Raw genomic sequence first — 23842 nt, forward strand, 5'->3', positions numbered from 1 at the left:
TCTCTCTCCCCCCCTCTCTCTCCCCCCTCTCTCTCTCTCCCCCCTCTCTCTCTCCCCCCTCTCTCTCTCAGCCCCTCTCTCTCTCAGCCCCTCTCTCCCTCAGCCCCTCTCTCCCTCAGCCCCTCTCTCTCTCAGCCCCTCTCTCTCTCAGCCCCTCTCTCTCTCAGCCCCTCTCTCTCTCAGCCCCTCTCTCTCTCAGCCCCTCTCTCTCTCAGCCCCTCTCTCTCTCTCAGCCCCTCTCTCTCTCTCACCCCCTCTCTCTCTCACCCTCTCTCTCGCTCACCCCTCTCTCTCTCACCCTCTCTCTCTCACCCCCTCTCTCCCTCACCCCCTCTCTCCCTCACCCCCTCTCTCTCTCACCCCCTCTCTCTCTCACCCCCTCTCTCTCTCACCCCCTCTCTCTCTGATGCGCGACAATTAAGCACGTGGAACCAAGGCTTCGATATTGAAGGCTTTTATTGTGTAACAATGGAACTACTAACACGAATACACCAGTTCAGACTGAAGGGGTCCTGCCGGAGCAGAGGGTCTTATACCTCGCCTCCGGAGGCGGGGCCCCCTCTGGGATGTGCCATGATAACTCTTATAACAGGTAAACACCCTAACCCAACAACATTGTACAACCCCCACAGTAACAACACCCTAGCCCAACAGTAACATAATAACAACCCCCAGTGGTGAACCAACGATGGTTCACCACATTCACCCCTCCTTTAAGAACAAAAGTTGGCGGGGTGCAAGAAAAAAACAGGTCATATAAACAGAATTCACAAGTCCAGACGGTCTGGAGGACTGCACCGACGCTGTGATCTCCTCAACACCGGTTGCGAAACCGGAGCAGGTGCTTGTGGTGGCGTTCTCTCCAAAACAACGTCTGGCTGTCCCCTCAAGGACTCCCGGGCCGGCTGGCCCTGGTGAGGCGATGGTGCAGGGGATCCTGGAACCTTTGGTGGTGGTGGTGGTGGTGATGATGGTGGCGCCGATCTCCGAGTCTCAGGCAAGCTGTACATGGGAGTAAAAGAGTTATGCACTGGTCCCGGTGCTGACCGCGCCACGTCTGGGGAAGCAATGAGGAGTAGTGGATTCGTGACTGGGGGAATAGGAGCGACAGGAGTTGCTACGTCCCCTGCGGGCGCCAGGTCTCTAATGGAGACAGTGTCCTCTCGCCCGTCAGGATATGCCACATAGGCATACTGAGGGTTGGCGTGGAGGAGTTGGACCGGTTCGACCAAGGGGTCGGACCTGCGAGCCCTCACATGTCGCCGCAGAAGGACGGGTCCTGGGTACGTCAACCAGGCTGGCAATGAGGTCCCCGAGGACGACTTCCGAGGGAATGAGAACATCCTCTCGTGGGGAGTAGCATTGGTTGCCGTACACAGGAGGGAGCGGATAGAATGGAGCGCATTTGGAAGGACCTCCTGCCAACGGGAGACTGGAAGGCCCCTGGATTTCAGTGCCAGTAGGACAGTCTTCCAGACTGTAGCATTCTCCCTTTCCACCTGTCCGTTACCCCTAGGGTTGTAGCTCGTGGTTCTACTAGAGGCAATCCCGAATGAGAGCAGGAATTGCCTCAAGTCGTTGCTCATGAACGACGAGCCCCTGTCGCTATGAATGTAGCAGGGGTACCCGAACAGGGTAAAAAGCTCACTGAATGCCTTGATGACGGTGGCAGTCGACGTGTCCGCACAGGGGACAACAAACGGAAACCGGGAATACTCGTCTATTATGTTGAGGAAATAGACATTCCGGTCCGTTGAGGGAAGGGGGCCCTTAAAATCCACACTCAGCCTCTCAAAAGGGCGAGTGGCCTTGACCAATTGTGCCCGGTCTGGTCGATAAAAGTGTGGTTTGCATTCTGCGCAAATCCGACAGCTTCTCGTCACTGACCTGACATCCTCCACCAAGTAGGGCAGGTTGCGGGCTTTGACGAAGTGGTAGAGTCTGGTGACTCCAGGATGACACAGATCATTGTGGAGAGCCTTCAAGCGGTCCTCCTGCATGATGGCGCATGTTCCGCGCGAGAGGGCATCCGAGGGCTCATTGAGCTTCCCTGGACGATACATAATATCGTAATTATAGGTGGAGAGCTCAATTCTCCACCGCAAGATCTTATCGTTCTTGATCTTGCCCCTCTGCGTGTTGCTGAACATAAACGCCACGGATCGTTGATCCGTGATCAGGGTGAACCGCTTCCCTGCCAGGTAATGGCGCCAGTGTCTGACTGCCTCCACAATGGCCTGAGCCTCCTTCTCCACCGCTGAGTGCCGAATTTCGGGGCCTTGAAGGGTGCGGGAAAAGAACGCGACGGGCCTGCCTGCCTGGTTTAGTGTGGCGGCTAGGGCGAAATCAGATGCATCACTCTCCACCTGGAAAGGGATGGATTCATCCACCGCGTGCATCGTGGCTTTCGAGATGTCGCTTTTCAAAGCCTTGAAGGCCAATTGGGCCTCCGGCGTAAGTGGGAAGGTCGTGGACTTAATGAGCGGATGAGCTTTGTCCGCGTAGTTGGGGACCCACTGTGCATAATACGAAAAGAACCCGAGGCATCTCCTCAGTGCTTTCGTGCTAGCGGGCAAGGGAAGTTCAGTAAGTGGGCGCATACGGTCTGGATCAGGGCCAATGACCCCGTTTTCCACCACGTATCCGAGGATGGCTAACCTGCGCGTACGGAATATGCACTTCTCCCTGTTATAGGTCAGATTCAGGCGAGATGCAGTGCGCAGAAAGTGTTGGAGATTCGTGTCGTGGTCCTGCTGGTCATGGCCGCAGATGGTGACGTTATCCAGGTACGGGAAGGTAGCCCGCAACCCGTTCTGGTCCACCATTCGGTCCATAGCACGCTGGAAGACCGAGACCCCATTGGTGACACCAAATGGAACCCTGAGGAATTGGTATAGACGACCATCCGCCTCAAAAGCCATATATTGTCGGTCCTCTGGGCGGATGGGGAGTTGATGGTAGGCGGACTTAAGGTCTATGGTAGAAAACACTCGGTACTGCGCAATCTGATTGACCATATCAGAAATGCGCGGGAGAGGATACGCATCCAGCTGCGTATAACGATTAATGGTCTGACTATAGTCGATGACCATCCGAGGTTTGTTCCCGCTTTTGACTACCACGACCTGCGCTCTCCACGGACTAGCACTGGCCTGTATGATCCCTTCCTTGAGGAGCCGCTGAACCTCAGATCTAATAAAGATCCGGTCCTCAGCGCTGTAACGCCTACTTTTAGTAGCGATGGGCTTGCAGCCAGGTACCAGATTTTTAAAAAGGGATGATGTAGTGATTTTCAGGGTGGATAAATTGCATGCGGGGCGCTTTGGGCAATTTGGAGGCTGCGGCTGATTCCCTACTGCCAGTGAAGGGAGTGGCCCACCGTACTGTAGGATCACACTCTTCATGTGGACCATAAAGTTTAGTCCGAGGAGAATTGGCGCACAAAGGTGAGGTAACACAAGGAGCCTGTATTGCTCGTAAATTGTGCCCTGTACCTCAAGAGTTACCACACATCGTCCTTGGATCGGTACAGACTGGGACCGTGATGCCATGGAAATTGTCTGTTTGGCAGGGAGAACCCGGAGTCCACACCTTTTAGCAGTTTCAGGGTGTATGAAACTTTCGGTGCTCCCACTGTCAAACAGACAATTCACAGTTCGACCACTAACCTTTATATCCATCATGGAATTTTCAAGTCTGTAGTGCCTGGTCTGGTCCAGGGAGATCGACGCCACCGTTGGCCCCTGGGCGTCACTGCATGCTGCCGATGTTGATGCTGAGGACCCCTGCTGGTCGCTCCTAGTCGTCGTGGACCATGATGGCCGCCCCCATGAATCGCACGTGGGCGAGGGCGCCAAACGCAGCGACTCCTGGTGGTCTTCCTCCTCCTCCGTCAGCCACGATGGCGCCGTCCTGGGTTCGCACGTGGTCGGACCTCGTGGGTACTGCGATGCCGAAGGAGATTGTCTCCGTTCTGGAAGGTTACAAGCTGCACTGCCGTTTTTAGGCTTGGACCTGCAGACTTTGCCGTAGTGGCCTTTTTTACCGCACTGGCTGCAGATTGCCGTTCTTGCCGGACACTGTTGCCGTGGATGCTTGGCCCACCACAAAAATAGCATCGCTGGCCACCTGGAGCTGCCGCCGTCGTCGGATCGATCTGGGAGCGCGGGTTAGCGGGGCGAGGAGGGAGCTGAGCTTGCTCCAGCCACGTTGACTGCACGTGGTCCTCGGGGTACAGCGCCAAGCTCTTCGACGCCGCTTCCAGCATCACAGCCATCTCCATTGCTTGGGTCAAGTCGAGTTTCCCCTTTTCCAGCAATTTAAGCCTGATGTACGAGGACCCTACCCCTGCTACGAACGCGTCTCGGGCGAGGTCGTACATATATTGTTCGGCTGATACGTCTTTACAATCGCAACCCCTGGCAAGCTGCAGGAGCTCATTGGCGTAGTCCTCCATGGTTTCGCCGGACTGCCGACATCGTGTAGCGAGGAGGTAACGAGCGTGTATCTCGTTGGGTGGCTTCGTGTATCGTTTTTTTAGGAGCTCGACGGCACCCGGGTAAGTGGGAGCTGCACGAATGGCTAGATAAATCGTGTCGCTTACCCTTGCGTGGAGGACCTGGAGTTTATCACTGTCTGTAGTGATAGCTACCGAGGCTGCCAGGTAGTCCTCGAAACACTTCCACCAATGGTCGAATGTGTTAGCGGCACCGACCGCACGTGGGTCCAGTGTCAGACGATCCGGTTTTAAGATCTGTTCCATATTCTTTTTTTTGTACAGCTGTGAGTTTTCTGTTACACAATAAAATTGATGCGCGACAATTAAGCACGTGGAACCAAGGCTTCGATATTGAAGGCTTTTATTGTGTAACAATGGAACTACTAACACGAATACACCAGTTCAGACTGAAGGGGTCCTGCCGGAGCAGAGGGTCTTATACCTCGCCACCGGAGGCGGGACCCCACTGGAATGTGCCATGATAACACTTATAACAGGTAAACACCCTAACCCAACAACATTGTACAACCCCCACAGTAACAACACCCTAGCCCAACAGTAACATAATAACAACCCCCAGTGGTGAACCAACGATGGTTCACCACACTCTCTCACCCCCTCTCTCTCTCTCCCCCCTCTCTCTCTCTCCCCCCTCTCTCTCTCTCCCCCCCCTCTCTCTCTCTCCCCCCTCTCTCTCTCTCCCCCCTCTCTCTCTCTCCCCCCTCTCTCTCTCTCCCCCCTCTCTCTCTCTCCCCCCTCTCTCTCTCTCCCCCCTCTCTCTCTCTCCCCCCTCTCTCTCTCTCCCCCCTCTCTCTCTCTCCCCCCTCTCTCTCTCTCCCCCCTCTCTCTCTCTCCCCCCTCTCTCTCTCTCCCCCCTCTCTCTCTCTCCCCCCCTCTCTCTCTCCCCTTCTCTTTCTCCCTCCCCTTCTCTTTCTCCCCCTCTCTCCTTCTCTCTCTCTCTCACCCCCTCTCTCTCCCTCTCTCTCCCTCTCTCTCCCTCTCTCTCCCTCTCTCTCCCCCTCTCTCCCCCTCTCACCCCCTCTCACCCCCTCTCACCCCCTCTCTCCCCCACTCTCTCCCACTCCCTCTCTCCCACTCCCTCCCACTCCCTCCCGCTCCCTCTCGCTCCCTCTCGCTCCCTCTCGCTCCCTCTCGCTCCCTCTCGCTCCCTCTCGCTCCCTCTCGCTCCCTCTCGCTCCCTCTCGCTCCCTCTCGCTCTCTCTCGCTCTCTCTCGCTCTCTCTCGCTCTCTCTCGCTCGCTCTCGCTCGCTCTCGCTCGCTCTCGCTCGCTCTCGCTCGCTCTCGCTCTCTCTCTCTCTCACCCTCTCTCTCTCACCCTCTCTCTCTCTCTCTCACCCTCTCTCTCTCTCTCTCACCCTCTCTCTCTCGCTCTCTCACTCACTCTCTCTCTCTCTCACTCACTCTCTCACCCTCTCTCTCTCTCTCTCTCACTCACTCTCTCTCTCTCTCACTCACTCTCTCTCTCGTTCCTCCCCTCCAGGCGGAGAATCTTCTCCTCGATGGCGACTGCAACATTAAGATTGCCGACTTTGGGTTCAGCAACGAGTTCCAGTTCGGCAGCAAGTTGGACACATTCTGTGGGAGCCCCCCGTACGCGGCCCCCGAACTCTTCCAGGGCAAGAAGTACGACGGGCCTGAGGTGGACATCTGGAGCCTGGGAGTCATTCTGTACACACTGGTCAGCGGCTCCCTGCCGTTTGATGGTCAAAACCTGAAGGTGAGGGTGTGAGGCCTGCATGTGGGCTTGGGGACAATTTGCTGACGTTTCCGCCCCTTCTATTCCTTCCTCCTCCTGTGGGCGGCATGGTGGCACAGTGGGTTAGCACTGCTGCCTCACAGCGCCAGGGACCCGGGTTCGATTCCCGGCTTGGGTCACTGTCTGTGTGGAGTTTGCACGTTCTCCCTGTGTCTGCGTGGGTTTCCTCCGGGTGCTCCGGTTTCCTCCCACAGTCCGAAAGATGTGCTGGTTAGGGTGCATTGGCCGTGCTAAATTCTCTCTGTGTACCCGAACAGGCGCCGGAGTGTGGCGACTAGGGGATTTTCACAGTAACTTCATTGCAGTGTTAATGTAAGCCTTACTTGTGACATTAATAAATAAATAATAAAATAAATAAATAAATGGGGGTTTGGGTGTGGGGGGTGGTGCCATGGGGTCAGAGAGGGTCCAGGGGCACCATGAGGGTATGGGAGACAGGGAGAGTGAGGGTGTCACAGGGTTTTGGGTGCCACAGAAAGGGTGGGGGGAAGGGGTGGCGCCATGGGAGTATGGGTGCGGAGGGAGGGGTGCCATGGAGGTCAGAGAGGGTTCAGGGGTGACTAATAAATAAACTTTATAATTTATTACTTTATCCTGAATGTTTTAACCTTCCCATCTTGTTCTCCTCGCCCTCTGTAATGCGTACACACTTCCTCACTCCTCCCCCCACTCTCTCTCGCATCCTTCCCTTCCCCACCGATACTCTTGAGATACAAAAGTCTGAGGTCGCGTACCAACCGACTCGAGAACAGCTTCTTCCCTGCTGCCATCAGACTTCTGAATGGACCTACCTCGCATTAAGTTGATCTTTCTCCACACCCTAGCTATGACTGTAACACTACATTCTGCACTCCCTCCTTTCCTTCTCTATGAACGGTATGCTCTGTCTGTATAGCGCGCAAGAAACAATACTTTTCACTGTATCCCAATACATGTGACAATGATAAATCAAATCAAATGATAAATCAAGAATGGTTCTCTCTCCTCAGATGCTGCCTGACCCACTGAGTATTTTCAGTGCTGTTTTTGTTCTTAGTTCACCATTATTGACACTACCTTTTGATTTGATTTATTATTGTCACATGTATTGGGATACAGTGAAAAGTATTGTTTCTTGCGCGCCATACTGTTACACCACAGAGGTTAATCCTCTTTACCTCGCTTCGTATTCTGTTAGAAGTGTTTGGGAAGGTGTTCTTCGTTAACCTTTCGAGGTTCGTTAACATAACGACCTGACACTCGTTTTAAGAGAATAATTAACAAGTTATTTTATTCAACCAGTCACGTTTTAATTAAAGGATGGAAAGCCTGAAATGCTGTTCAAATAAAGACAAGGATCATTCAGTACTAAAAGGGGAATAACAGAATCTTAGTCACTCTCAAAAAAAAAACAGTATACATCCAGGTCTGATGGCTCGGAGAAGATTTGAAGTTTGTTCTGGTGATTTCTCTGTCTGTAAGATTTTTCTGACTTGATATCTTGGTGTTAGATAGATAGAGAACTCTCTTCAGAGATCGTTCCTTTAGCTGGTAGGGTGGAGGACCACTCCAGAGATGGCCTTCTCAGTTGAACGCAACTGAACTCACTAACTGAACTGGAGTCAGTGAAGGTGGGCAGTTGAATTCCTATCTTTATATTCCTGATGACCTGTGCATTTTCTGCGTCAGATTGTATCTTTTTCCCAACGGAAGAAGGTGGAAGAGAGTATGTCCGGGGTGTGTGGGGCCCTTGATTATGCTGGCTGCTTTTCCCGAGGCAGCGGGTGGCATGGTAGCACAGTGGTTAGCGCTGCTGCCTCACAGCACCAGGGACCCGGGTTCGATTCCCAGCTTGGGTCACTGTCTGTGTGGAGTCTGTACGTTCTCCCCCGTGTCTGCGTGGGTTTCCTCCGAATGCCCTGGTTTCCTTCCACGCTCCAAAGATGTGCAGGTTAGGTTGATTGGCCGTGCTAAATTGCCCCTTAGTGTCCCGGGATGTGTAGGTTAGAGGGATTAGCGGGGTAAATATGTGGGGTTACGGGAATAGGGCCTGGGTGGGATTGTGGTCGGTGCAGACTCGATGGGCCGAACGGCCTCCTTCTGCACTGTAGGGATTCTATGATTCTATGGAGTATAGATAGAGTCAATGGATGGGAGGCTGGTTTGCGTGATGGATTGGGCTGCATTCACGACCTTTTGTAGTTTCTTGTGGTCTTGGGCAGAGCAGGAGCCCCATACCAAGCTGTGATACATCCGGAAAGAATGCTTTCTATAAAAGTTGGTGAGAGTCGTAGCTGACATGCCGAATTTCCTTAGCCTCCTGAGAAAGTAGAGGCTTTGGTGGGCTTTCTTAACTATAGCGTTGGTGTGGAGGGACTAGGACAGGTTGTTGGTGATCCGAACATCTAGAAACTTGAAGCTCTCGACCATTTCCACTTCATTTGACTTCACCAAATTTAAATTTCCCTCGCTGCCGCTGGGGGATTTGAACTTGTGCCCCTGGATCATTTATTCTGAGCCTTTTTCTTTGTTCCTTAATATTCATTCATGGTGTCGCTGGCTAGGCCTCTGGATTCGCAAAAGAAATAGGAGCGAGAGTGGACCTTTAGCGACTCGAGCCTGCTCCGCCATTTGAGAAGCTGATGCCGCATCTGATTGGGGCATTGTCGTCTCTTTCGTGCCCGTCTCCCATCACCCTTGACGACCCCGTCAACCCAAAGTCTGCCTTTGGTCTCATGGTGAAGTCAACATAACTGTTTGTCTGCCCCACCCAGAATACCATCTCCGGAACTTCCCAGACACCAGACCCACACCAGCATTAATTATCCCTTGTTCTCAGCGACTGACCAGGGAGAGAGGGCAGGAGGAACCCAGTACCAGACCATCAAAAAAAAAGGGTTTGACAAAGGGTCATCTGGACTCGAAACGTCAGCTCTTTTCTCTCCTTACAGGCGCTGCCGGACCTGCTGAGATGTTCCAGCATTTTCTCTTTTGGTGCCAGACCGTAAGATGTAGAAGCAGGAGGAGGCCATTCAGCCCATCGAGTCTGCGCCGCCATTCATTTTGATCATGGCTGATCATCGAATTCACTACCCTGATCCCCCCACTTCCCCCCTATCCCTTGATCCCTTTAGCCCCAAGAGCGATATCTAATTTCTTCTTGAAATCACACAACGTTTTGGCCTCAGCTACTTTCTGTGGGAGTGAATTCCACACATTCACCACCCTCTGGGTGAAGAAATTTCTCCTCACCTCAGTCCTAAAAGGTTTACCCCTTATCCTCAAACTATGACCCCTAGTTCTGGACTCCCCCGCCATCGGGAACATTCTTTCTGAATCTACCCTGTCTAATCCTGTTAGAATTTTATAAGTTTCGATGAGATCCCCCCTCACTCGTCTAAACTCCAGTGAATATAATCCTAACCAATTTAGTCTCTCCTCATATGACAAACCCAGGAATCAGCCTGGTAAACCTTCGCTGCGCTCCCTCTATAGCAAGGATATCCTTCCTCGGATAAGGAGACCAAAACTGCACACAATACTCCAGGTGTGGCCTCACCAACACCCTGTACAATTGCAGCAAAACATCTCTATCCCGATACTCAAATCCTCTCTCTATGAAGGCCAACATACCATTTGCCTCCATTATTACCTGCTGTACCTTACTTTCAGTGACTGATGCACAAGGACATCAAGATCTCGCTGAGTATCTACCTCTCTCAATTTATACCCATTCAGTGAGATTGTGAGTGATCTGATGTGATCCACTTTCCCACCTTATCCCCATAACCCTCGATTCCCTTACCGATTAAAACTCTGTCTGTCTCAGCCTTGAACATACTTAACGTCCCAGCCTCTACAGCCCTCTGCGGGAAAGAATTCCATAGATTCACTCCCCTCTGGGAGAAGAAATCCTTCCTCATCTCTGTCTTCAATGGGTGACCCCCTCACTCTGAGATTATTCCCCCTGGTCCTAGACTCTCCCACATGGGGAAACAACCTCTCAGCATCTACCTGTCAACCCCCCCCCCCGAGAATCCGATGTCATAGAAATCATAGAAACCCTACAGTGCAGAAGGAGGCCATTCGGCCCATCGAGTCTGCACCGACCGCAATCCCACCCAGGCCCTACCCCCACATATTTACTTGCTAATCCCTCTAACCTACGCATCTCAGGACTCTAAGGGGCAATTTTTAACCTGGCCAATCAACCTAACCCGCACATCTTTGGACTGTGGGAGGAAACCAGAGCACCCGGAGGAAACCCACGCAGACACGAGGAGAATGTGCAAACTCCACACAGACAGCGACCCGAGCCGGGAATCGAACCCGGGACCCTGGAGCTGTGAAGCAGCAGTGCTAACCACTGTGCTACCGTGCCACCCTGTCTCAATAAAGGAGGCGATGGCCTACTGGTATTATCGCTAGACTATTAATCCAGAAATTCAGCTATCGTTCTGGGGACCCGGGTTCAAATCCCGCCACGGCAGATGATGGAATTTGAATTCAATAAAAAATATCTGGAATTAAGAATCTACTGATGACCATGAAACCATTGTCGGAAAAACCCATCTGGTTCACTAATGTCCTTCAGGGAAGGAAATCTGCCGTCCTTACCCGGTCTGGCCTACATGTGACTCCAGAGCCACAGCAATGTGGTTGACTCTCCACTGCCCTCCAAGGGCAACGAGGGATGGGCAATAAATGCTGGCCCAGCCAGCGACGCCCATGTCCCAGGAATGAATAAAAATAAGGTCGCCCCTCATTCTTCTCAACTCAAATGAATACAAACCCCAACCTACTCATAAGAAAAGCCCTCTCTGGCCTCTATCCGTCAGTGCACTGGCCAATCAGAATCCTACGGTGCAGAAGGAGGCCATTCAGCCCATCGAGATCTGCACCGACCACAATCCCACACAGGTCCTATCCCCATAGCCCCATTCATTTACCCTAGCTCCAACCCCTTAACACTAAGGGGCAATTTAGCACGGCCAATCCACCTAACCCGCACACCTTTGGAGTGTGGGAGGAAATCGGAGCACCCGGAGGAAACTCAGGCAGACACGGGGAGAACGTGCAAACTCCACACAGACATTGACTCAAGCCGGGAATCGAACCTGGATCCCCGGCGCTGTGAGGCAGCAGTGCTAACCCACTGTGCCACCATGCTGCCTAATTCAAATTGAATCCAATTCATGGACCCCACAAGAGAGTCGAACAAGATCCAAGCTGACAAGATAACGGATCGCACCCCAACCTGGGCTGGATCCAGAAATGTGCAGGTTAGGTGGATTGGCCGTGCTAAATTGCCCTTTGGTGTCAGGGGGCCTAGCTAGAGTAAATGCATGGGGGTTGTGGGGATAGGGTCTGGGTGGGATTGTGGTCGGTGCAGACTCGATGGGCCGAATAGCCTCCTTCTGCACTGTAGGGATTCTATGATCTTAGCCAAAAAGCCATGAAGTGTTTTGGATGATTAAAGGATTTGATGAGGTAGGTATAGTGGTGATTTGTGTCATAGTTCACTCAGGGAGTCCAAGTTGCTGTGGCAACACACACTTTTACATGCATGCATGACGCTCCCATGGGAGTGTTTCCTCGCGTTGAGGCTGCTATATAAATGTAAGTTGTTGTTGTGCCTGCAGGAGCTGAGGGAGCGGGTGCTGAGGGGGAAGTACCGTGTCCCCTTTTACATGTCCACAGACTGTGAAAACATCCTCAAACGTTTCCTCGTACTCAACCCGGCCAAGCGGGGAACTCTGGAGGTGAGTGTGAGCACGGTTTAATCTGAGCGCTACCTTCTCTGCGTCGTTCATCGGGCTGGAGCTCCGGGGAAGAGAGAAACGCCCCAAGTGGTTTACTCGTTTCCTCCTCTCTCCAGAATGGGTCTGTCACCGAAAATACACCTTGATCGGGAAGGAGACTAGAAACAGTCAAATATCAGAATCGGTGCTTTTTGAATCATAGAATCCCTACGGTGCAGAAAGAGGCCATTCGGCCCATCGAGCCTGCACCGACTACAATCCCACCCAGGCCCTATCCCCGTAACCTTATATATTTACCCTGCTAATCCCCCGACACTGAGGGGCAATTAAGCATGGCCAATCCACCTAACCTGCACATTTTTGGACACCAAGGGGCAATTTAGCATGGCCAATCCACCTAACCTGCACTTTTTTGGACACCAAGGGGCAATTTAGCATGGCCAATCCACCTAACCTGCACATCTTTGGACACTAAGGGACAACTTAGCATGGCCAATCCACCTAACCTATACATCTTTGGACACCAAGGGGCAATTAAGCATGGCCAATCCACCTAACCTACACATCTTTGGACACTAAGCAGCAATTTAGCATGGCCAATCCACCTAACCTACACATCTTTGGACACTAAGGGGCAATTTAGCATGGCCAATCCACCTAACCTACAGATCTTTGGACACTAAAGGACAATTTAGCATGGCCAATCCACCTAACCTACACATCTTTGGACACTAAGGGACAATTTAGCATGGTCAATCCACCTAACCTACACATCTTTGGACGCTAAGCAGCAATTTAGCATGGCCAATCCACCTAACCTACACATCTTTGGACACCAAGGGGCAATTAAGCATGGCCAATCCACCTAACCTACACATCTTTGGACACTAAGGGGCAATTTAGCATGGCCAATCCACCTAACCTACACATCTTTGGACACTAAAGGGCAATTTAGCATGGCCAATCCACCTAACCTACACATCTTTGGGCACTAAGGGACAATTTAGCATGGCCAATCCACCTAACCTGCACATGTTTGGACTGTGGGAGGAAACCGGGGCGCCCGGAGGAAACCCACGCAGACACGAGGAGAATGTGCAAGCCACGCAGACAGTAACCCGAGTCGGGAATTGAACTTGGGTCCCTGGTGCTGGGAGGCAGCAGTGCTAACCGCTGTGCCACCGTGCCACCCTTCATTCAATGTGGGTGTTGTAGCCCCACTTGATTGACACCTTATCCACAAACATTCACTCCCTTTACCACCGACACACAGTGGCAGCCGCGTGTACCATCTACAAGATGCACAGCAGTGACTCACCAAGGCTCCTTCAACAGCACCTTCCAAACCCACGACCCTCTTCCATCTGGAAGGACAAGGGCAGCAGATACATGGGGAACACCCCCACCTGCAAATTCCCCTTCAAGCCACTCACCATCCTGACTTGGAAATATATCGGCAGTTCCTTCACTGTCGCTGGGTCAAAATCCTGAAACCGTCTTCCTAACAGCACTGTGGGTGTACCTACACCACAGGGACTGCAGCGGGTTCAAGATGGCGGCTTACCCACCACCCTCTCAAGGGGCAATTAGGGATGGGCAATAAATGCTGGACCCAGCCAGTGACGCCCTTGTCCTTGCAAGGAAAACAGGAACCATTTTAATGTTGACCCCAAGCGGAGGTTTACCATTCTGGTCCCCTCACGCTAGACCCCAGCACCTTGCCCAGGCTGAAGGGGTGACTTCCTGAATTGGGGAGGTGGGGTGGGGTGGGGGAGAGGGTCACGTGTTTGAACGTCTCTCTCTGGGAGTTGATGTATCGCAGACTGTGCAGCACACCCTGGTACATCGCCCACGCCAATAGGCACAGCTCTTGCCTGTAATATCACCCAGGCTTTGCTGACTGGGATTATTTGCACCCACTAACCTTGTTCCTCAATCCTGAATTACCCAAATTCCCATTCTCCCATCACCCCCTGTGCTCACCGGCCGGCATTCGCTCAAATCCGACACGTTTCACGTTTCAATGTTGTGGTATCCAACTTTCCACTGGCTTTCCCACTCCCTATCTCTGCAACCTCCTCCAGCCCCTACACCCCTCCCTATCTCTGCAACCTCCTCCAGCCCCTACACCCCTCCCTGTCTCTGCAACCTCCTCCAGCCCCTACACCCCTCCCTATCTCTGCAACCTCCTCCAACCCCTACACCCCTCCCTATCTCTGCAACCTCCTCCAGCCCCTACACCCCTCCCTATCTCTGCAACCTCCTCCAGCCCCTACACCCCTTCCTATCTCTGCAACCTCCTCCAGCCCCTACACCCCTATCTCTGCAACTTCCTCCAGTCCCTACACCCCCTCCCTCTCTCTGCAACCTCCTCCAGCCCATACACCTCTCCCTGTCTCTGTAACCTCCTCCAGCCCCTACACCCCTATCTCTGCAACCTCCTCCAGTCCCTACACCCCCTCCCTGTCTCTGCAACCTCTTCCAGTCCCTATACCCTTCCCTATCTCTACAATCTCCTCCAGCTCCTGCACCCCCTCCCAATCTCTGTAACCTCCTCCAGCACCTACACCCCTCCCTATCTCTGCAACCTCCTCCAGTCCCTACACCTCTCCCTATCTCTGTAACCTCCTCCAGCTCCTATACCCCTCTCTATCTCTGTGACCTCCTCCAGCACCTACACCCCTCTCTATCTCTGTAACCTCCTCTAGTCCCTACACTCCTCCCTATCTCTGCAACATCCTCCAGCCCCTACACCCTCTCCCTATTTCTGCAACCCCCTTTGGTCCCTATACCCCCTCCCTATCTCTGTAACCTCCTCCAACCCTATAACCTTCCCTATCTCTGCAACCTCATCCCCCTACAACTGTCCTTATCTCTGTAACCTCCTCTAGCCCCTATACCTCTCCCTATCTCTATAACCTCCCCCAGGCCCGACATCCCCCTCCCTAACCACCTCCAGCACCTACACCCCACATCTCTGCAACCTCCTCCATCCCCTACACATACTCCCTATCTCTGTAACCTCCTCTAGCCCCTATACCTCTCCATATCTCTGTAACCTCCTCCAGCCCTTACATCCTCTCCCTATCTCTGAACCTCCTCCAGCCTCTACACCCCTCCCTATCTCTGTAACCCCCTCCAGCACCTACATCCCCATCCCTACAACCTCCTGCAGCCCCAACACATACTCCCTATCTCTGTAACCTCCTCCAGCCCCTCCACCTCCCCCATATCTCTACAACCTCCTCTAGGCCCTGCACCCCTCCCGATCACTGCAACCTCCTCCAGCCTTGCAACCCTCCCTATCTTTGCAACCTCCTCCAGCCCTTGAACTCCTTCCTGTCTCTGTAACCCCCTCCAGCCCTTACACCCCTCCCTATCTCTGTAGCCACCTGCAGCCCTCCAACTCTCCCTATCACTGTAACATTATCCAGCCCCTACACCCCTTCCTATCTCTGCAACATCCTCCAGCACCAACATCCCCTATTTCTGTAACCACCTCCAGCTCTACAACCTTCCTGGGGAGCTGAATTAAGAATCTACTGATGACCATGAAACGATTGTCGGAAAAACCCATCTGGTTCACTAATGTCCCTTTAGGGAAGGAAATCTGCCGTCCTTACCCGGTCTGGCCTACATGTGACTCCAGAGCCACAGCAATGTGGTTGACTCTCAACTGCCCTCCAAGGGCAACTAGGGATGGACAATAAATGCTGGCCCAGCCAGCGGCGCCCATGTCCCACAAACTAATTAACTAAAAACACCTCCTAAGGCCCTCTGGGATAACCGCGCTCCTCCAATTCCGGCCTCTTGAGCATTCCCCAGTTTCCATCGCTCCACCATTGGTGGCCTTCAGCTGCCTGGGCCCCAATCTCTGGAATTCCCCCAACCTCAAACCTCTCTGCCTTTCTCTCTTGAGTCATAGAAACGTAGAAGACACGAACAGGAGGAGGCCATTCGGCCCTTCGAGCCTGCTCCCCCATTCATCACGATCATGGCTGATTGTCCAACTCAATAGCCTAATCCTGCTTTCTCCCCATAACCTTTGATCCTATTCGCCCCAAGTGCTATATCCAGCCGCCTCTTGAATACATTCAATGTTTTGGCATCAACTCCTTCCTGTGGTAATGAATTCCACAGGCTCACCACTCTTTGGGTAAAGAAATGTCTCCTCACCTCCGTCCTAAATGGTCTACCCTGAATCCTCAGACTGTAACCCCTGGTTCTGGATTCCCCCACCATTGGGAACATCCTCCCTGCATCTACCCTGTCCAGTCCTGTTAGAATTTTATAAGTCTCTTTGAGATTCCCCCCTCATTCGTCTGAACTCCAGCGAAAACAATCCTAACCTGGTCAATCTCTCCTCATACATCAGTCCCGTCATCCCCGGAATCAGCCTGGTAAACCTTCGCTGCGCTCCCTCAAGAGCAAGAACATCCTTCCTCAGAAAAGGAGACCAAAATTGCATGCAGGGGGCCCGCCCTGCGCCCGACGGGGGCCCACCCTGCGTACAGTCTGGCCTTAAAACCTTCCATGAAGTATTTTGACCAATGTGACCCAATACCCTCTTTCTTAACCTGACCGGGAAGCACCATGGGAGATGTTGTTCAAGGTGCTGTTGACGCGCCAACACTAACTCACCGCTTCTCTCTCTCTGGCTCTCCCCAGCAAATCATGAAGGACAAATGGATAAACGTTGGTTGCGATGGCGAGGAGCTTCGGCCGTACGTGGAGCCAGAGCAGGACCTTGGAGACAGCAAGCGTATAGGTGAGAAGGGGAAAGCCATTCAAAGCAACGTTCCCGGGATTCAAAACTCTTGTCGTTTGAACGGCTTGCTTTGGTAATTCATTAAAGCGAGGGCAGCAATAAATGAAGTTCCTGTTCACCTACACCAGCGGTGAGTAACCTGCGGCCCACCTGGGTTCTGAGTGCGGACCCCACCAGACATTTTGTTGACCGCTGCCCACATGCGGTGTTGCCACATTGCGGTGATTTCCACCCGGGTAATTTTATTTTCCTGCTGGTGTGTCTGGAAGCAATTCGTACGTAAAGCAAAGGCGATTGAAGTGAGGTGTGTCGTTCAAACCTGTATGTTTTAACCCCTGCCTGGGGGCGGCACAGCGGTCAGCACTGCTGCCTCACAGCGCCAGGGACCCGGGTTCGATTCCCGGCCTTGGGTCACTGTCTGTGCGGAGTCTGCACCTTCTCCCCGTGTCTGCGTGGGTTTCCTCTGGGTGCTCCGGTTTCCTCCTGGCAGTCCAAAGATGTGCTGGGTAAGTGCATTGGCCAGGCTAAATTGACCCTATTCTCGGGGGGATTAGCAGGATAAATATGTGGAGTTACGGGGATAGGGCCTGGGTGGGATTGTTGTCGGTGCAGACTCGATGGGCCGAATGGCCTCCTTCTGCACTGTGGGGATTCTATGATTCAATGTACCGAATAAAGATGCAAAGTAGACTTTAAATACTTCGACACAATTTCCTTTATTCTTGCTACTTAAACAGTAAATACTTGCAATGCATAAACCAAACACTCACTATCTGTTACTTTACTTAAGGTTGATTTCCACTTGCAATTAGAACCTTTGATTTGATTTGATTTATTATTGTCACATGTATTAACATACAGTGAAAAGTATTGTTTCTTGCGCGCTGTACAGACAAAACATACCGTTCATAGAGAAGGAAAGGAGAGAGTGCAGAATGTAGTGTTACAGTCATAGCTAGGGTGTAGAGAAAGATCAACTTAATGCAAGGTAGATCCATTCAAAATCAGATTGGGTGGCACAGTGGTTAGTACTGGGACCCCGCGTTCGATTCCCGGCTTGGGTCACTGTCTGTGCAGAGTTTGCGCTGTGTCTGCGTGAGTTTCCTCCGGGTGCTCCGGTTTCCTCCCACAGTCTGAAAGACGTGCTGGTTAGGGTGCATTGACCCGAACAGGCGCCAGAGTGTGGCGACCAGGGGAATTTCAGAGTAAACTTCATTGCAGTGTTAATTGTGAGCCTTACTTGTGAGTAATAAATAAACTTTTTTAAAAGTCTGATGGCAGCAGGGAAGAAGCTGATCTTGAGTCGGTTGGTACGTGACCTCAGACTTTTGTACCTTTTTTGCAACAGAAGAAGGTGGAAGAGAGAATGTCCGGGGTTCGTGGGGTCCTTAATTATGCTGGCTGCTTTGCCGAGGCCGTGGGAAGTGTAGACAGAGTCAATGGATGGGAGGCTGGTTTGTGTGATGGATTGGGCTACATTCACAACTCTTTATAGTTCCTTGCGGTCTCGGGCAGAGCAGGAGCCCATACCAAGCTGTGAAACAACCGGAAAGAATGCTTTCTATGGGGCATCTGTAAAAATTGGTGAAAGTCGTAGCTGACATGCCAAATTTCCTTAGTCTTCTGAGAAAGTAGAGGTGTTGGTGGGCTTTCTTAACTATATCTAAAGCCTGGGGGGGACCAGGATAGGTTGTTGGGATTGAAGCTTCCTCGAGGAGGACAAATGTTTCTCCTCTGTTCCAGGTCCCACATTCTTCAAGTAAACCTCTACCTCCCCCACTACTTACCCCTGTCCCCTACCCTGGACTCCTCCCAGTGTGGGGGAGCCAATCTCTCCAGTGCGAGCTCCTAACTTGGGCAAGGGACAGAAGAGGTATTTCAGCCACTTCCCTCGGGATCTCACGGGATCCAGGGTGAGGTTATCTAAATGGATATAAAATTGGCTTGATAACAGAAGCCAGAGGGTGGTTGTAGAGAGTTGTTTTTCAAACTGGAGGCCTGTGACCAGCGGTGTGCCTCAGGGATCAGTGCTGGGTCCACTGTTATTTGTCATTTATATTAATGATTTGGATGAGAATATAGGAGGCATGGTTAGTAAGTTTGCAGATGACACCAAGATTGGTGGCATAGTGGACAGTGAAGAAAGTTATCTCCAATTGCAACAGGATCTTGATCAATTGGGCCAGTGGGCTGACGAATGGCAGATGGAGTTTAATTTAGATAAATGCGAAGTGATGCATTTTGGTAGCTTGAACCAGGGCAGGACTTACTCAGTCAATGGTACGGCATTGGGGAGAGTTACAGAACAAAGAGACCTAGGGGTACAGGTTCATAGCTCCTTGAAAGTGGAGGCACAGGTGGACAGAGTGGTGAAGAAGGCATTCGGCATGCTTGGTTTCATCGGTCAGAACATTGAATACAGGAGTTGGAACATCTTGTTGAAGTTGTACAAGACATTGGTAAGGCCATACTTGGAATACTGTGTACAGTTCTGGTCACCCTATTATAGAAAGGATATTATTATACTAGAAAGAGTGCAGAAAAGATTTAATAGGATGCTACCGGGACTTGCTGGTTTGAGTTATAAGGAGAGGCTGGATAGACTGGTACTTTTTTCTATGGAGCGTAGGAGGCTGAGGGGTGATCTTATAGAGGTCTATAAAATAATGAGAGGCATTGATCAGCTAGATAGTCAACATCTTTTCCCAAAGGTAGGGGAGTCTAAAACTAGAGGGCATAGGTTTAAGGTGAGAGGGGAGAGATACAAAAAGCTCCAGAGGGGCGATTTTTCACACAGAGGGTGGTGAGTGCCTGGAACGAGCTGCCAGAGGCGGGTACAATTTTGTCTTTTAAAAAGTGTTTAGACAGTTACATGGGTACGATGGGTATGGAGGGATATGGGCCAAACGCAGGCAATTGGGACTAGCTTAGGGTTTAAAAAAAAAGGGCGGCACGGACAACTTGGGCCAAAGGGCCTGTTTCTATGCTGTTAACCTCTGTGACTCTATGACTCTTGTACCTGTTCCAACAGGGAATGCAGAAGAATCCTCTTTCGGCAGAGAGTTGCGAGAAAGTGGAACTTGCTTCCCGATGGAATAGTTGAGGGGAATAGATTAGATCATTTCAGTAGAATCCGGACTAACAACTTACGGGAGAAAGAGACATGAAGTGGAGTGAGAGGGGGCTTGTATAGAGCATAAATCCTGCTGGGCCGAATGGCCAGTCTCTGTGTCGTCAATTCTATCTGAATTTTTCCATCAATGTCATCTTTGCGTCAATCTTGTGATAGGATTGAGTAATATTGGTGATGATCAGGTGGTTGGGGGTGTCGGGTTGGGGGGGGGGGCATCCAATTGGGTAACAAAGGGTTCTGTTCCCTTTCCATTGGTCCTTCAGGTAGAGTGCCTGGAGGGTGGACCAAGGGTGCCAGAGGGGTCACACCAGGAGGTCATGTGACTGCAGCCTCCTGGGCTAGGCCCAGACGGAGTTGTCAACCCTGGTACACAGAGGCATGGAGGCCCTACGGACATCTTGTCGAGCTGACTGTCTCCTTTTCTCCTGTAGAAGTGATGATTGGGATGGGCTACAGTCGCGAGGATATTAAAGAAGCTTTGACCAGGCATAAATACAATGAAGTGACTGCTACCTACCTCCTACTGGGCAGGAACAAGAGTGAGGTAAGGGCAAAATGTTCACAATTGGCATCAAACATGAATAATGAATGTGGGCGGGTCAATGGGCTGCCTTATTCCCTTGCCTCCAGCACTTCCAACCTTAAACTGATTGGTAGAGTGGTTAGCGCTGCTGTCTCACAGCATCAGAGACCCGGGTTCAATTCTGGCCTCAAGTGACTCTGTGTGTGTGTGTGTGTGTGTGTGTGTGTGTGTGTGTAGGTTGCACATTCTCCCCCCCCACCCCCCCCCCCCCCCCCCCCCCCCCCCCTGTCTGCGTGGGTTTCCTCCCACCTACCAAAGATGTGCGGGTTAGGTGGATTGGCCATGCTAAATTGTCCCTTAGTGTCCACAGATGTGCAGGTTAGGTGGATTGGCCGTGCTAAATTGCTCCTTCGTGTCTAAAGATGTGCAGGTTAGGGAGATTGGCCATGCTAAATTGTCCCTCAGTGTCCAAAGATGTGTAGGTTAGGAAGATTGGCCATGCTAAATTGTCCCTCAGTGTCCAAAGATGTGTAGGTTAGGAAGATTGGCCATGCTAAATTGTCCCTTAGTGTCCAAAGATGTGCAGGTTAGGTGGATTGGCCATGCTAAATGTGTGGACCTCCAGGGATAGCGCGGGATGGAAGGATGCTCTTTCGGAGAGTCAGTGCAGACCCGATGGGCCAAATAGCCTCCTCCTGTACTATAGGGATTCTGTGGATTGAAGTTAGCATCATGTTAGGACTGGAAATGAAATGACTATGGGATTATCCCCCAAGTCAGGGTCCAGTGGTTCAAAGGCCTGGGCAGAAATTGACATCAATTAGTGCTACATTGGCAAGTAGGAAGATTGGCGTAGGGGGGGGGGGGTTTAATTGGCGGAATGGCACAGTACGGGATGCCCCCTTGGCATTGGGGGCAAGTCCATTGTGTGTGCCTTGGGGAGGCACCTTCGACATCCAACCTCCTGAAATGGCCGCCCGCTCGCGGAAGCCTGAGCTAGACCGCAGTTGTCATTCCGGTTCTTTCCCGTCTTCCCAGATGGACGGCAACGACTCCCGTTCCGGCAGCAGCCTGTCGTTAGCCAAGGTTCGGCCCAGCAATGAGCTGAACACCAGCACAGTGAGCCAAACCTCCACGCACAGCAGGAGCCAACGCAGCTCGTCCACCTATCACCGACAGCGCCGGCACAGCGACTTCAGTGAGTACGGGGCGGGGGGGACTGAAGGAGACGGGGCGGGGGGGACTGAGGGAGACGGGGCGGGGGGGACTGAGGGCGACCACCACCACCACCTCAAGGGGCAACTAGGAATGGGCAATAAATGCTTCTCCTTGTATTTGCGTGGGTTTCCTCCGGGTGCTCCAGTTTCCTCCCACAGTCTGAAAGATGTGCGGGTTAGGTGGATTGGCCATGCTAAATTGTCCCTTAGTGCCCAAAGATGTGTGGGTTAGGTGGATTGGCCATGCTAAATTGTCCCTTAGTGCCCAAAGATGTGTGGGTTAGGTGGATTGGCCATGCTAAATTGTCCCTCAGTGTCCAAAGATGTGCAGGTTAGGTGGATTGGCCATGCTAAATTGCCCCTTAGTGTCCAAAGATGTGCAGGTTAGGTAGATTGGCCATGCTAAATTGTCCCTCAGTGTCCAAAGATGTGCGGGTTAGGTGGATTGGCCATGCTAAATTGCCCCTTAGTGCCCAAAGATGTGCAGGTTAGGTGGATGGGCCATGCTAAATTGTCCCTTAGTGACAGGGCGGCTAGCTAGGTTAAATACATGGGCTTACGGGGAAAAGGCCTGGGTGGGCTTGTGGTTGGCGCAGACTCGATGGGCTGAATGGTTTCCTTCTGCACTGTATGATTCTATGACAGAGCACCATTGTTCTGTAGTGGTGATAACCTAGTGGTATTATTGTTGGACTATTAATCCAGAAACTCAGCTCATATTCTGGGGGACCCGGGTTCGAATCCCGCCACGGCAGATGGTGGAATTTGAATTCAATAAAGAATATCTTTATTGGGACGGCACGGTAGCACGGTGGTTAGCACTGCTGCTTCACAGCTCCAGGGACCTGGGTTCGATCCCGGCTCGGGTCACTGTCTGTATGGAGTTTGCACATTCTCCTCGTGTCTGCGTGGGTTTCCTCCGGGTGCTCCGGTTTCCTCCCACAGTCCAAAGATGTGCGGGTTAGGTTGATTGGCCATGTTAAAATTGCCCCTTAGTTTCCTGAGATGCGTAGGTTAGGGGGATTAGTGGGTAAAATATGTACGGATATGGGAGTAGGGCCTGGGTGGGATTGTGGTCGGTGCAGACTCGATGGGCGGAATGGCCTCTTTCTGTACTGTAGGGTTTCTATGATTTCTATGATCTGGAATTAAGAATCTCCTGATGACCAGGAAACGATTGCCGATTGTCAGAAAATCCCATCTGGTTCACTGATGTCCCTTTTTAAGGAAAGAAATCTTCCGTCCTTACCCGGTCTGGCCTACATGCAACTCCAGAGCTGCAGCAATGTGTGTGTCTCTCACTGCCCAAGGGCAGCTAGGGATGGGCAATAAATGCTGGTCCAGCCAGCGACGCCCATGTCCCACCAATGAATCAAAAATAAATAATGCGGGAAAATGCCCTGAAACGCTCGGGTCAGAAGGTAGCGAGTTCAAGCTGTTTTGCGAATTTGAGTGCATATGTTCATAATAAGTTCATACAATATAGGAACAGAATTAGGCCATTCGGCCCATCCGCCATTGGATCATGGCTGATACGCTTCTCATCCCCATTTTCCTGCCTTCTCCCCATAACCCTTCAACCCCATTCCCAATTAAAAATCTGTCTAACTCCTTAAATTTACTCTCTGTCCCAGCATCCCCCGCTCTTTGGGGCAGCGAATTCCACAGATTCACAATCCTTTGGGAGAAGTAGTTTCTCCTCGACTCTGTTTTAAATTTGCTGCCCCTTATCCTAAGACCTCTCGTCCTAGAATGTCCCACAAGAGGAAGCATCCGCTCCACGTCTACTTTATCCACACCTTTTATCATCTTGTAAACCTCAATTTGATCTCCCCTCATTCTTCTCAATTCCAGAGAGTATCGGCCTAAACTGTTCAATCTCTCTTCATACGACAAACCCCTAGTCTCTGGAATCAATCTAGTGAACCTCCTCTGAACTGCCTCCAATGCCACTACATCTCTCCTCAAATACGGAGACCAAAACTGTGCACAATACTCCTGGTGCGGCCTCACCAATGCCTTGTATAGTTGCGACAATACTCCCTTACCTTTATATGAGGGCAGCACGGTAGCACAGTGGTTAGCACTGCTGCTTCACAGCTCCAGGGACCTGGATTCGATTCCCGCTTGGGTCACTGTCTGTGTGGAGTCTGCACGTTCTCCCCGTGTCTGCGTGGGTTTCCTC

The 23842-nt window shown here is 51.8% G+C and overlaps 1 protein-coding gene across 1 annotated transcript in view; it reads left to right on the forward strand.

Annotated features, from left to right (window-relative positions):
- The window catches only part of LOC144489323 (MAP/microtubule affinity-regulating kinase 4-like), a gene marked incomplete at its 3' end in the record, with an annotated part of 43931 nt that extends 22293 nt beyond the window's left edge, over positions 1 to 21638 (forward strand). Inside the window, exons 6-10 of the mRNA XM_078207208.1 lie at positions 6000 to 6236; positions 11897 to 12016; positions 16685 to 16784; positions 20349 to 20461; positions 21479 to 21638. Of these exons, the coding sequence (XP_078063334.1) occupies positions 6000 to 6236; positions 11897 to 12016; positions 16685 to 16784; positions 20349 to 20461; positions 21479 to 21638 (730 nt within the window). The remainder of the gene's footprint in view (positions 1 to 5999; positions 6237 to 11896; positions 12017 to 16684; positions 16785 to 20348; positions 20462 to 21478) is intronic.
- Between the last annotated feature and the right edge of the window lie 2204 nt (positions 21639 to 23842).

Source organism: Mustelus asterias, unplaced genomic scaffold, assembly GCF_964213995.1.
Source record: "Mustelus asterias unplaced genomic scaffold, sMusAst1.hap1.1 HAP1_SCAFFOLD_2139, whole genome shotgun sequence".
Lineage (NCBI taxonomy): Eukaryota > Metazoa > Chordata > Chondrichthyes > Carcharhiniformes > Triakidae > Mustelus > Mustelus asterias.